The sequence below is a fragment of the Halichoerus grypus genome, chromosome 9 (genome assembly GCF_964656455.1).
Source record: "Halichoerus grypus chromosome 9, mHalGry1.hap1.1, whole genome shotgun sequence".
Taxonomy (NCBI): Eukaryota; Metazoa; Chordata; class Mammalia; order Carnivora; family Phocidae; genus Halichoerus; species Halichoerus grypus.
The window spans coordinates 74845188-74859761 of record NC_135720.1 but is presented as its reverse complement, the minus strand read 5'-3'; the positions used below and the strand labels follow the sequence as shown (position 1 = coordinate 74859761).

General features: G+C 36.1%; 1 protein-coding gene across 3 annotated transcripts in view; it reads right to left on the bottom strand.

The window, feature by feature from the left end:
- The window catches only part of IBTK (inhibitor of Bruton tyrosine kinase), a 100713-nt gene that overhangs the window by 14414 nt on the left and 71725 nt on the right, over window positions 1-14574 (bottom strand). Inside the window, exon 26 of one of the 3 annotated variants that reach the window (XM_078055047.1) lies at window positions 327-1294. The exons of the other annotated variants lie outside the window; for them this stretch is intronic. Coding sequence (XP_077911173.1) covers window position 1294 — 1 coding nt within the window. The 3' untranslated portion in view covers window positions 327-1293. Of the gene's footprint in view, window positions 1-326; window positions 1295-14574 lie in introns of those variants that run through there. 3 annotated transcript variants of the gene reach the window in all.

The window sequence follows — 14574 nt, the reverse complement described above, 5'->3', positions numbered from 1 at the left end:
TATTTATCAAAGAAAACAAAAATATAAAATAATATATATAGACCTATCTCTATTTGAAAAATTGAATTAATACCACTAGTTTTAATTGTAGAAATTGACAAACTGATTCTAAAATTTATATGGGAATACAAAAAAACCTAAGCCAAAGTATTCTTTTTTTCTTTTTATTAACATAAAATGTATTATTTGTTTCAGGGGTACAGGTCTGTGATTCATCAGTCTTACACAATTCACAGTGCTCATCGTAGCACATACCCTCCCAATGTCCATCACCCAGGCACCCCATCCCTCCCACCCCCCTCCACTCCGGAAACCCTCAGTTTGTTTCCTGAGATTAATAGTCTCTTATGGTTTGTCTCCCTCTCTGGTTTCATCTTGTTTCATTTTTCCCTCCCTTCCCCTACGATCCTCTGCCTTATTTCTCAAATTCCTCCTATCAGTGAGAGCATATGATACTTGTCTTTCTCATGATTGACTTATTTCGCTTTGCATAATACCCTCTAGTTCCATCCACATCGTTGCAAATGGCAAGATTTCATTTTTTGATGCCTGTGTAATATTCCACTGTGTATATATACACCACATCTTCTTTATCCATTCATCTGTTAATAGACATCTAGGCTCTTTCCATAGTTTGGCTATTGTGGACATTGCTGCTATAAAATTGGGGTGCACATGCCCCTTCAGATCACTACATTTGTATCTTTGGGGTAAATACCCAGTAGTGCAATTGCTGGGTTGTAGGGTAGCTCTATTTTCAACTTTTTGAGGAACCTCCATACTGTTTTCCAGAGCGGCTGCACCAGCTTGCATTCCCACCAACAGTGTAGGAGGGTTCCCCTTTCTCTGCATCCTCGCCAACATCTGTCGTTTCCTGACTTGTTAATTTTAGCCATGCTGACTGGTGTGAGGTGGTATCTCATTGTGGCTTTCATTTGTATTTTCCTGATGCCGAGTGATGTTGAGCACTTTTTCACGTGTCTATTGGCCATTTGGATGTCTTCTTTGCAGAAATGTCTGTTCATGTCTTCTGCCCATTTCTTGATTGGATTATTTGTTCTCTCGGTATTGAGTTTGAGAAGTTCTTTATAGATTTTGGTTACTAGCCCTTTATCTGATATGTCATTTGCAAATATCTTCTCCCATTCTGTCGGTTGTCTTTGGTTTTGTTGACTGTTTCCTTTGCTGTGCAGAAGCTTTTTATCTTGATGAAATCCCAATAGTTCATTTTTGCCCTTGCTTCCCTTGTTTTTGATGATGTGTCTAGGAAGAAGTTGCTGCTAGCCAAAGTATTCTTAAAGAAATACAAAGTCGGAAGAAGATAAAACAAGTCAGAGTAATCAAGACAGAGTGGTACTGACATAAGGATTAACGAACAGATCAGTGGAAAAGAATAGAGAGCTCAAATATAGATCTTCACATCTATAGTCATTTTAATTTAAATAATTAAATTCCCAAAACAATTCAGTGTAAAAGTATTTCATCTATAATAAACAAATGGTTTATAGAAGAAAAATACCTTTACCTTTATCTCACACCATATCCCAAAATTAATTCAAGGTGGATCACAGACCTAATGTAAAAGCTAAATATCCTAGAAGAAAACAAAACACTATCTTCATAACTTGGTGGTAGGCAAAAGTTTCTAGGATTTATATAGGAATAAATATCAAATAAAGAAATGGTGAATTAGACTTAACCAAAATTAAAACTTCTGATCAGAAGACACTGTTAAGAAAACAGAAAATATCTGCAAAACATGTATTTGACAAATGACTTGTATCCAGACTGTAAAAAGAACTCCTAGAGGGGTGCCTGGGTGGCTCAGTCAGCTAAGCATCTGCCTAAGGCTCAGGTCATGGTCCCAGGGTCCTGGGATTGAGCCCCGCGTGGGGCTCCCAGCTCAGTGGGGAGCCTGCTTATCCCTCTCCCCACTGCTTATTCTCTCTCTCTCTCTCAAATAAATAAATAAAATCTTTTTTTTAAAAAAGAACTCCTAGAACTCAAAACTAAAAAACACAAGTAATAAAAGGCAATTTCAAAGAGCAAGCAAAAAACGATTTCAATAGACACTTCACAAAGAAAGATATGCTAATGATCAATAAGCACATAAAATAGTGCTCATTATTCATCAGGGAAACACAAAACCACAATGAGAGGCTGCTATACACCCACCAGAATGGGTAAAATTAATTGACAATATCACATGTTGGCAAGAATATAAAATAACCAATGCTCTCATACATTGTTGGTGGGAGGATAAAATGGTACTAATACTATGTTAATAGGTCTGGCAGTTTCTTAATAAGTAAACATATATCTGTATAATCCAACGATTGTCCCTAGTATTTATCCAAGAGAAATTAAAATATATGTCTCTAAAAAGGCTCAAACAAGAATGTTAACAGCAGCTTTATTCATAATTGCCAAAAACTATTCAATAGGAATAAACACAAATTGTATATTCACACCTTGGAATACTACTGAGTAATAAAAAGGAATAAATCATTGGTAAACACAATCCAGATAAATTTGAAAGACATGCTGAATGAAAGAAGCCGGAGAGAAGAAACTACATTATGTTTCATTCTCATTATACAAAGTTCTAGAAGAGGCAAAACTAATCTGTGGTCAAAAAAGAAAAATCAAAACAGTGGTTGACATTGGTATGGAGCAGGGGGCCAGGATAAAAGAGAACTTTCTAAAGAAAACTTTGGGATAATGGTAATGCTCAGCAATTTATTAAAAAGATAATAAACAATGACCAAGTGAGGTTTTTTCCAGGAACGCAAGGTTGGCCTAACAATAAAAAAAAAAATCAATATAAAACATACATTAACAGGATAAAGTAGAAAAATCTTATGGAAAAGGCCTATGATCCAAAATATGACCAATAAAAGGCAAAGATCTGAACATGCATCCCAAAGATATAAAAATGGCCAATAGGCCCTTAAGAAATGTAAAATAAACCACACCTACTAGTAGCTAAAATGAAAATGATTAAATGTGCCAAGTATTGGAAAGGATATGTAACAACAGGAACTCTCACACACTGCTGGCAGATATATAAAACATGACCATTCTGGAACACTGTTTGGTGCTTTTCTTATAAAGTCTAACATTCACTTAACATATGATCCAGCAATTCCACTCCTAACTATTTACCCAAGAGAAATAAAAACATGTCTATTATGACTTTAATAACTTTTTTCATAAAAATATACTGGAAACCCAGTATTTCTCAACAAAAAAGGAAGAAATTATGGGATAAATGCAACAATATGGATGAAGCTCCAAAACTTTAAATTGAATGACAGAAAGCCAGACATAAAATAGAACATTACTGTACTTATATGCCATTTATACAAAATTTGAGAGCAGGCAAGAACTAAGTTATAGTGACAGAAATTTCATCAATGGTGGCATAGGTGGAGACTGAGAAAAGGTACTGGGATGACAGAAATATTTCTTTTTATTTTCATTGGGGTGGTGAATACACAGATGTATACATTTGTCAAAACTCCTATACATAAAATTAGTGCATTTACCATATGTAAATTATACTTTGATAAAGTTACTTAAAAAAAAAAAACAACAGTATAGAAAAGGAAATCTGAACTCCTTCCCAAATGACTAAAATAAAGTTGAAAAATGCCAAGTTTTGGTAAAGAGGTGGAGAAAGCACAACTCATATACCACTGATGAGAATGTTTTGTGATAGCCACCAAAAATGAATATATGCATATCCTATGACCCAGTTATTCCTAGTTATATACCCAATAGAAATGCAAATGTACTTCACCAAAGACATGAACTAGAACATCTATAGCAACACTAATCTTAATAGTAAAACAACGAAGATATTCAAATGCTAACAAAAACTGAATGAATAGATTAGTTGCAGTATATTTACACAGTAGAAATTAGTACTCATCAAAATATGACTGAGTCTCATAAATATGTTGAACAAAGGAAGCCAGACACAATTCTATTTATATACATTAAAAGAAAATCTATGGAAAGAGAAGTCAGGATAGTGGATGATAAAAAAGATAGTGGGTTGGTGCAGGGGGAGGGGACATAGAAGGGTGGCAGGAGGGGACTCAAGATGCTGGTAATGTTACTTCTTGATTTGAGGGCTGGTTGCACAGGATGTGTTCAGTTTGTGAAAATTCAACCTATACAGTTATGATAACTGTACTTTTTTTTTTTTAATTTTTTTTTTTTAAAGATTTTATTGATTTATTTGACAGAGAGAGACACAGCGAGAGAGGGAACACAAGCAGAGGGAGTGGGAGAGGGAGAAGCAGGCTTCCCGCGGAGCAGGGAGCCCGATGTGGGGCTCGATCCCAGGACCCTGGGACCATGACCTGAGCCGAAGGCAGACGCTTAACGACTGAGCCACTCAGGCGCCCCTGATAACTGTACTTCTAAGTGTATATTGTTTTAATAAAAAGTTACTTAAAATGTAAACCTAATTTTACATTGATAAAATAGAGGAAATAAAAATTAGGTTGATCTAAATACACAAAATTAATCACACCCAACATAGGTTTAGTTAAAAGTGGAATGTATTTTAGACTAATACGAAAAAACAGGCAAACAATTAAAAATCATCTATACAGACTAATTTAGCTTTCAAAGATTTCATATTCAGATTTTATGATATCAATCTCTTAATTCAACAATGTTTTATTTTACAATCAATGCAAAAACAATTTGTAGGATAACAGGGTTAGGCACAAAAGCTCTGTTGCTAGACTGACTGGGTTCAAATTTTAGCTGACTGTGAGAAGTTAACCTTTGTGTTTCAGTTTCCTCATCAATAACAGGATACTAATACCATCCCCATCATCATAATGGTTGTTATGAGGATCAAATGTTAATTTATGAAAGAATACTTAAAATAGTACCCAATACAGAGAAATGCTATGTTAAGTCTTACTATCCATGATTTTCATAGCATTTAACAAAACTTATTGTGATTTAAGAGAAAAAAAGACAATGAGAACAAAAGTTCTGACATGAAGATATATAATCAGTTATAAAAGGCTTAGTATCTCTTTCCTTCTAAAGTCTTAAAATATTTTAAAAAAATAAAATTAATTTTTCTATTTATTTATCAGAGAGAGAGAGAGAGAGAGAGCACAAGCAGGAGGAGCAGCAGAGGGAGAGGGAGAGGGAGAAGCAGGCTCCTCGCTGAGCAGGGAGCCCGATGCGGGACTCGATCCCAGGACCCTGGGATCATGACCCTAGCCGAAAGCAGATGCTCAACCAACTGAGCCACCCAGGCGTCCCCAGAAAAAGTAATTTTAAAAGATAACCTTTAGTTATTAGTTATTTAATACACTAGATCTGCACCATATCCTTAGCATCATTTTCAGAATCCTTAACATTAGAGAGTCAAAATTATAAGCAATAATAATATGTAAATAATTTCCATGCCTTTTTTTTTTCTATTTTTCTTTACTCAGAGAACAAAGTGGTCATGTTACTAAGTGAACACAAATGCTAACAGGATAATTCCCCAAAAAGTTAAATTCATACTGGCAAGAAATCATGAAGTCCATACCTAAATTACATTCGTAAATTATTTGAGATATCCCATAAAAGAGCAAGGCTTTCTAAAATCCTGGATTTTGTCTGAATAGCTCATTTGTACCTAATGCTGATCTAATTACCAAACCATATCTGCAAAACACTTTAACAGGCATCACGTCATTTAATTCTTACAGTAACAATCCTAAAAGATAAGTATTTTTATCATCTCCTTTGTTTAAAAGAAGAGTAAAACCAAAGTTCAGGGACCACCAGAGAGAAGGCAGAACTGGGATCCAAATCCAGTTCTTAATGATCATAGAACTCATCCTTTATCTAGTCTACCACTGCCTTCAGTAAGAAATGAAGACACTTCTTATGAAGTGCTAAAGATAACACAAATAGGAAGAAGACACTGATGATTCACAGTATGTCTTGTTATCATATGAGCTAAGCAAAACAAAACAAAAAATTCATAACAAAACAAAAAATTTTTACCAAATTTCTATTCGCTCAGTAAAGATTAGATCAATCAATACAAAACATCTCACATAAGATTTTTCTAAGAAAAAAGAAAAGTTCACCAAAAATTTAATACATGTTAAGGAAATCAGTTAATCATGTGGCCGTATTACAAATCAAGTTACAATTTATTAAAATATAAATGCCTATGATTATATATTTGATTAGACAATGTTGAAGGCGCTATGCTAAATGTTTCATGCTTTAACTCCGTTTCAGCTTCATAATACCCCTGTGAAATAGGTACTGTTTTTAGCTCTATTTATGGATAAGGAAAGTAAGAGAAAGATTAAATAACTGATCTACCAAGTAACAGATCCATGATTTAAACTCAAACAAGGCTCACTCCAGAACCCTGGGTTAATCACAGTATATACTGCTGTCCACATATAAGTCATTTGCTCTAAGTAAAACCTTAAATCATATCAGAGCAATTTTCCTTATAGATTTCTATCAGAAATATGACCTACCTAGGTATTCATGCTAAAAATATTTCTTCAAAAGGAACTTACCTATGACTTGACCACAAAATTTTTCCCAAAACACATACATACATAAGAAGTTAAACACATATACAAAAGAATCATTCCCCATTTCCTTAACAACTCCTTCCTCTTCCCAAAAGCACACATGCCTAAAGGTTTCTATTAGCAAACAAGGTAACTATGGTGTACAGTATAACATTAGCAATTTGGGAACACTGCTGGCAAATGTTCTTGCCTGAGAATCCATTCAATGTCTCTGTAAGTATTCATGTTTCTAAATACAGAAATTTCACAATGATCTGTAAAGCACAAGCTGTCAGATTGATCCTAGTAGTAATTTAGGGACTCCTAGATGTGGTAAATGATACTTCTAGATGTGGTAAAACTCAAAACTTTTTTTAAAAGCTACTGATAATCTTCTTAGGAATAAATGTAAGTAACAGTGCTTATAAAATACCTTAAACTCACATGTTCATTAATCATGCACAGTGGTTACCTATAAAATGACTTACCAGATTTCTTTAAATGAGTTCTATTCTTTCCACTGATCATGCCATAATTTGAAACAGTGTCTGATTTCCCATGATTTTGCTTTCTAAACTCAGGCTCTGGCATCTTAGCATCTTAGAAACCACAGTAGCTTTATGAAGAAGCATTTGTAGACATTTGTAACCACATAAAAAATTACTTGAGATTTTGTTTCTCAGCTAAAGCAGCCCTGGAATTTTAGCTTTAATAAATAAAATTTCCAGCTCTAAAAAGTTAAATAATTGAATTAGTATATAATTTATAGGTTACCTCTACATGGAATTTGGAAGAATTTATATTCATACATCAAGCCAGGCCACAAAGATTGTGCATTCTTCCACTCAAGATGACTGGTGAGAAATGTATTATTTCTCCAATTAAAACACGTGATAATGAATAGTGGCCAAATCCCATATACACTCGGTGTTTCACATTAGATTTAAGTTCAGCTGATCAGAACTTCATTCTAATGCAAGAACCAATTCTCTTTAATACACACTGCCACACTTAACTGTAGACAGCAGGAGTACAACTATGTATTATGAGTCATATAAACTAGGTGAGTGAATCTGCAAACTAGTGAAAATCCTTCCCACAATCGGAAGGAGACTTATAGAGCTAATTTGTGATTTGCTAATGAGCTGTATCTTAACCTTAATATTAAGATAAACATAGCATAAAAACATCTACGGAAATAAAATTGTGTTAGATGATTCTTCAGAATGACGAAGATGCACCTTTGGGAAATAGCTTTAAAAACTTAAATCACTACAGTATTGAATATACTCTATACATACAATTTGTAAATCAGATTAAAATGCTAATTTAATCTTAATTTTCTAATTTATTCATAGAATAGTAAAGTTTAAATTCTACCAACTTTCTTTAGACCAACATTTACATGGGATATTTTCAGGAAAACAAATCTATTCCATTTTTTAATTTCTTCAAGCATATACTGCATGTATTTATACCCTATGTGTAAAAAGTATTCAAGAATCAAATGATTATTTCCATTTACACTAAATATGGGTCAAAATTCATGAATTCCAAACATCAACCATTTTATATAAACATGTTTTTAAGATTTCTAACAAATACCTTGATTTGTGCCATTAACTTATAAAATTTCCATAACCAAAGTATAGTAAATATTTTATATCCTTATTTTATATATATATAATTATTTTTATATACATACTGGCACTACATATATTTTACTAAGTTACCTCAGCCCACTGTTTCATGAGTACAAATAGAAGTACATATATCAGGAGAATTTAGCAGAAATGCACTTTTAAAGATCCTTCAGATACCAAAAATACTATCAAGAAGTCATGAGAAGGACATAAATAATTTTACAACTCACTTTGATAATTCAGAATAAAATTATAATTAAATTTACTTGATGTCCTAAGATACATAAAACCACTATTGATTAGTTTGTATTTTTTAATTTTACTAAAGTATAGCTGACATACATTATATTAGTTTCAGGTATGCAACATAGTGACTCAACATTTATATACATTGTGAATTGATCACCCACCATAAATCTAACTACCATCTGTCACCAAAGTTGTTACACATTATTAACTATATTCTCTATGCTACACGTTATATCTATGTGTCTTATGTATTTTATGACCAGAAGTGTGTTCTTTTGATTTTTTAATCCCCTTCCCCTTGTCCCCTCTGGTAACCACCAGACTGTTCTTTGTATGTATGAGTCTGTTTCTGTTTTGTTCATTTGTTTTTTAGATTCTACATATAAGGAAAATCATACAGTATTTGTCCTTCTCTTCCTTATTTCACCTAGCATAATACCGTCTAGGTTCATCGATCTTACTGCAAATGGCAAGATTTCATTCTTTTACTTTTTTTTTTTTAATATTTCATTCTTTTTAATGGCTCCTATTCCACTGTATGTATATATACCACATCTTTATCCTTTCATCCATCAATGGTACTTAGTTGCATCTATATCGTGGCTATTATAAATAAAGCTGCAATGAACATATTCTATATTTATCTTTTCAAATTAGTGTTTCATTTTCTCCATATAAATACCAGAAGTAGAATTGCAGGATCATATGGTAGCTCTATTTCTAATTTTGTGATAAACCTCCATACCGTTTTTCATAATGGCTGCATCATTTTGCATTCCACCAAGTGCATGAGAGTTCCCTTTTCTCTATATCCTCACCAACACATTATTATTGTCTTTTTGACAACAGCCACTCTGACAGGTGTGTGGTGATAGATCATTGTGGTTTTAATTCGCATTTCTCAGATGATTAGTGATGTTGAACATCTTTTCATGTGTCTGTTGGCTATGTCTATGTCTTCTTTGGAAAAATGTATATTCGGGTCCCCAGACCATTTTTTAAATTGGGTTGGGGTTTTTTATTTGATATTGAGTTGTATGAGTTCTTTATATAATTTGGATATTAAATCCTTATCAATCACATCATTTGCAAATATCTGTTCCCAGTTGGTAGGTTGCCTTTTTGTTCTGTTGGTTTTCTTCACTCTGCAAAGGCTTATTGGTTTAATGTAGTCTCATTTGTTTATTTTTGCTTTTGATGCCCTTGTCAGAGGAGACATTTCAAAAAAATATGTTGCTCAGGGGTCCCTGGGTGGCTCAGTTGGTTGAGTGTGACTCTTGGTTTCAGCTCAGGTCATGATCTCAAGTCGTAAGATTAAGCCCTGTGTTGGGCTCTGTGCTCAGCGCAGCAGAGTCTGCTTGAGATTCTCTCCCTCTCCCTTTGCCCCTCCCCTGACTTGTGTGCATGCACACACTCTCTCTCAAATAAATCTTTAAAAAAAAAAAAAAATGTTGCTCAGGCCAATATCCAAGAGCTTACCACCTATGTTTTCTTCCAGTAGTTTTATGATTTCTGGTCTTAAATTTAAATTTTTAACCCATTTTGAGGGCTTTTTTTGTATGTGGTATAATGACCCAGTTTTCCCAATACCATTTATTGAAGAAACATGTTCTTTCCCCATTATATGCTCTTGCCTCCTTTGTCAAAGATTGACCATATAAACATAGATTTATGGAATCTATTCTGTTACATTCATCTATGTGTCTGTTTTTGTGCCAGTACCATACTGTTTTGATTATTATAGCTTTGTAATAGTTTGAAATCAGGGAGTGTGATACCTCTATCTTTGTTCTTTCTCAAGATTGCTTTGGCTCTTCAGAGTATTTTGTGGTTTCATATAAACTTTTAGGAGTATTTGCTCTAGTCCTGTGAAAAATGCCCTTGTTATTTTGATAGGGATAGCACTGAATCTGTACATTATTCTTAGTAATATGGACATTTTAAAAATACTAATTCAGGCGCCTGGGTGGCCCATCCCCTCACTTTCAGTCTGCGGGTGTTTTTAGGTCTGAAATGGAGTCTCTTAAAGGCATATGGATGGATCTTGTTTTTTTAATCCATTCTTTCACACTATGTCTTTTGATTGGAGCATTTAGTACATTTACATTCAAAGTGATTTTCGATAGGTATGTATTTATTGCCTTTTTGTTACTTCTTTTGTGGTTGTTTTTATAGTTTTCTCTGTTTCTTTCTTCCATTGCTCTCTTCTTTCACCATAAGTTGGCTTTCTTCCGTGATATATTTGGATTCCTTTCTCTTTGTTTTTTTGCATATCTATTACTGTTTTTTAATTATTTTGTTAATCACCATACATCATTAGTTTTTGATGTAGTGTTCCACGATTCATTGTTTGCATATAACACCTAGAGCTCCAGTCAGTATGTGCCCTCTTTAATACCCATCACCAGGCTAATCCATCCCCCCATCCCCCTCCCCTCTAAAACTCTCAGTTTGTTTCTGAGTCCATAGTCTCTCATGGTTCGTCTCCCCCTCCGATTTCCCCCCCTTCATTTTTCCGTTTCTGCTTTTTTTTTTTTAACATATAATGTCTATTACTGGTTTTTAATTTGTGGTTACCATTAGGTTTGTATATATCTTCTGCATATACCAGTCTATATGAACTTGATGGTCACTTAAGTTGAACCCATTTACTCCTCTTCCCATCACAATTTAGGTATATGGTGTCCTACTTTACATATTTTTATTTTGTGAGTCCCTTCACTGTTTTGTTTTTTTTACAGATACACTTATTTTTACTGCTTTTGTGCTTCTTACTTTTCTTACTTAGGGTCTTTCCACTCAAAGAGTCCCCTTTAACATTTCTTGTAGGGCTGGTTTAGTAGTCATGAACTTCTTTAACTTGTGTTTGGGAAACTTCTTCTCTCTCCTATTCTGAATGAAAGCCTTATTGGATAGAGTATTCCTGGCTGCAGTTCTTTTCCTTTCAGCACTTTGAATGTATCATGCCAATCCCTTCTGGCCTGTAAAGTTTCTGCTAAAAAATCCACTGATAGCCTTATGGGGTTTCCCTTGTATGTAACTGTCTTCTTTTTTCTTGCTGCTTTTAAAGTTCTTTATCACTGCTTTTTGCCATTTTTATTACTATGTGTCTTGGTATGGACTTCCTTGAGTTGATTTTGTTGGGGGCTCTCTGTACCTACTGGATCTGAATTTATTTCCTTCCCCAGATTTGGGAAGTTTTCAGATGTTATTTCTTCACATAAATTTTCTGCCTGTTTTCCCTCTATTCTTCAGGGATCCCTATAATGTGAATGTTATTATGCTTGATGGAGTCACGGAGTTACCTAAGTTTGTTCTCATTTTGCATAATTTTCTTTCTCTCACCTGCTCAGCTTTATTACTTTATGTAACTTTGTCCTCCAGGTCACTGATTCGTTCTGCTTCCTTTAATCTGCTCTTTATTCCATCTAGTGTATTTTTAATTTCATTTATTGTGTTCTTTATCTCTGACTGGTTCTTCTTTTTAATCTCTTTGTTAAGGGTCTCACTGATGTCCTCCACTCTTTCAAGTACAATGATTATCTTTATGACGATTACTTTAAATTCTCTATCAGGCATATTATTTATCTCTCTTGCTTAGGTCTCTTGCTATGGTTTTGTCTTGGTTCTTTCATTTGGAACATATTCCTCTTTCTCACTTTATCTAGCTTTCTGTGTTTCTATGCCTCAGGAAAAGTTGGCTACATCTACTCTTGAAAGAAGTAACCTTATGAAGAAGATGCCATGTAGTGCCCGGCAGTGCAGTGTCACCTGTTTACCAGAATGTGGCGCTTCAGGGGTGTCTCCTATGTGTGTTGCATGTGCCCTGCTATTGTGGCCCAACTACTTTTTGCTTCAGTCCAGTTGTCTGCAGTGGCTCACTTTGCCTACTGTGGGCAATGTTTGATCCCTATGGTGCTACTGTACCAGTCTGGGGCCATGTTGGGCTTGAATTGAGTCAAACCAGGCTTTTGCCCGAGATGCAGTAGCACCAAACAACACTTTCCCTGTGTTGTCCCCTGAGACGCTTTTGTTGGTGGGCGGGGCCTATCAGACCAGCTGTCTGCCCCTAGCCCACTGTTGGGGCTATAGTTTAATTGGTTTGTGTGGTTATCTTTTCCTCTCCCCAGGGTAGAAGTCACTTTGGAGTGGTGTTGGCCACTGTCAGGGCTGCTTGCACAACGCCAAGCTTGTGGCCCTGGTCTGAATGGGCTCCGGCCAAAAGTGTATTGGTGGGGGTGGATCTACAACATGATCAGGGGTGGGGCATGCAGTAGGTCCTCTGGGAGAAGGGATGAGCCTCTGCAAGGACCATGGCCATCTGGGCTGATCAACAAAATACGTGGGCTGGGTGCAGTTTTAACAAATGCATACCAGTCCTCTGCTACAGGGGATGGGCTGCCACTGACCAAAGTTGGCCAGGGCCAATCTGCAAGTGTGAGTAGACAGGGCACACAGTGCCTACGAGTTTTGCATGCCGGTCCCCTGCTAGGGGGATGTGCCTCCAACACAAGGCAGGCCAGCTGGGCCTGTCTGCAATGCATGAAGGGGTGGGATGCACAGTTTTAACAAGGTGCCTGCTGGTCTTCTGCAAGAGAGGCCCTGCAAAGTGCACTGTCAGGAGATGTGGTATTGGCAAGGCTTTGCTGGTCTTTTGGGGGGTGGAAACCTGCAGTGCCGGACTAAGGCAAGCCTGGCTGGAGGGGGCAGATCCCCGAGGCACAGAAGTGGGCTGGGGAAATAGCACCTGCCAGCTCCTCTGTTCCTGGAGGAGTCTCCCAATGATCTCTGTCCCTCTGGAACATTCTCTGAGATTAGTAAATTATTCTCCCTTCCATATGCCCCAGGGGTTTTTCAAACTGCTGCTTCTATGCTGTAGATCAGTGGGCTGTTTGTTGTGCTGTCTCTTTAAGTGCACAGACTCTTTTTCCTATAGCCCTAAAGGCTCTCCCAGAACCAAGCCCGCTGATTTTTAAAACTCCATGTTTTAAGTCTTGGTGGTTGTAAGAACTTACAAAATTCCATCCCTCTAGTTTTCAAAGCCAAATGTTATGGGGATTCGTTTTCCCCATGCAGGCTCCTTGGTGTGACAGTCTGTCTCCCCTCTCTGCACCCTCAAGTCCCTCCCTCCAGCGAAGTCCATTTAAGCTCCCCACTGTCTCTGGCTTTCTTACACTCTTTGATGTGGCCTCTTCTCTAGATTTAGTTGTAGAGTTTGTTCTGCCACTCTCTGGATAATTTTCTGGGTTATTTACAATGATGTGTGTGTTGCATTGTGGGACAAAGTGAGCTTAGAGTCCTCCTAATCCATCTTCTTCCCTGGGATCCTCCTCTACTTTTTGTTTTTAAATAATGAAACTGATTAATGGCATGGCTAAAACTATACTACTAAGCCCAAAGCTTCCTCATAGGCTTAGTTAATTCTCTGAAATTGCAGTATATTTAGTATCTTGAGAGCTGATCCAAGAACTTTTTTGTGTCTCCTCCATACTTTTCTTTAGGGAAAACACAATTCAATGTTGAAACAGCTATCTCACAAACCCTACAGAGGCAATGACCAAATCAGTCTACCAAACACTATCTCATATATACAAGGTATGCAACAAATACTGATGAATTAAAACATTCTACTAAACTAATTCAAATTTTATCTTTTTTATCTGGGTTTTCCCACCTCTACTTTGTTTTCTGTGATCATGCTTTAGATCTACAAGTAGCTCTGACAGACATTAATTTAGTCCCCTTGGTAGCACTCAAAATGAGTTGCCACTAGCTTCAAAATAATTTACATTTTAATTGGGAAAACTATTCTCTTACAAGTAGGAAATGTGGCATTAGAAGCAATGAAGCGGGGGGTGGGGGGGGCACCTGGGTGGCTCACTGGGGTAAGCATCCAACTTTTGATTTCAGCTCAGGTCATGATCTCAGAGTTATGAGATTGAGTCCCGTGTCTGGCTCTGATTTGGGTCTGGAGCTTAAGATTCTCTTTCTCCCTCTCCTTCTGCCCCTCCCCACCCTGTTCTCTTTCTCTCTCTCTCTCAAAAAAAAAAAAAAAAGAAAAATAATAATAATAAATAAAAGAAGCAATGAAAGGATTCTCTCCAACAAAGGGT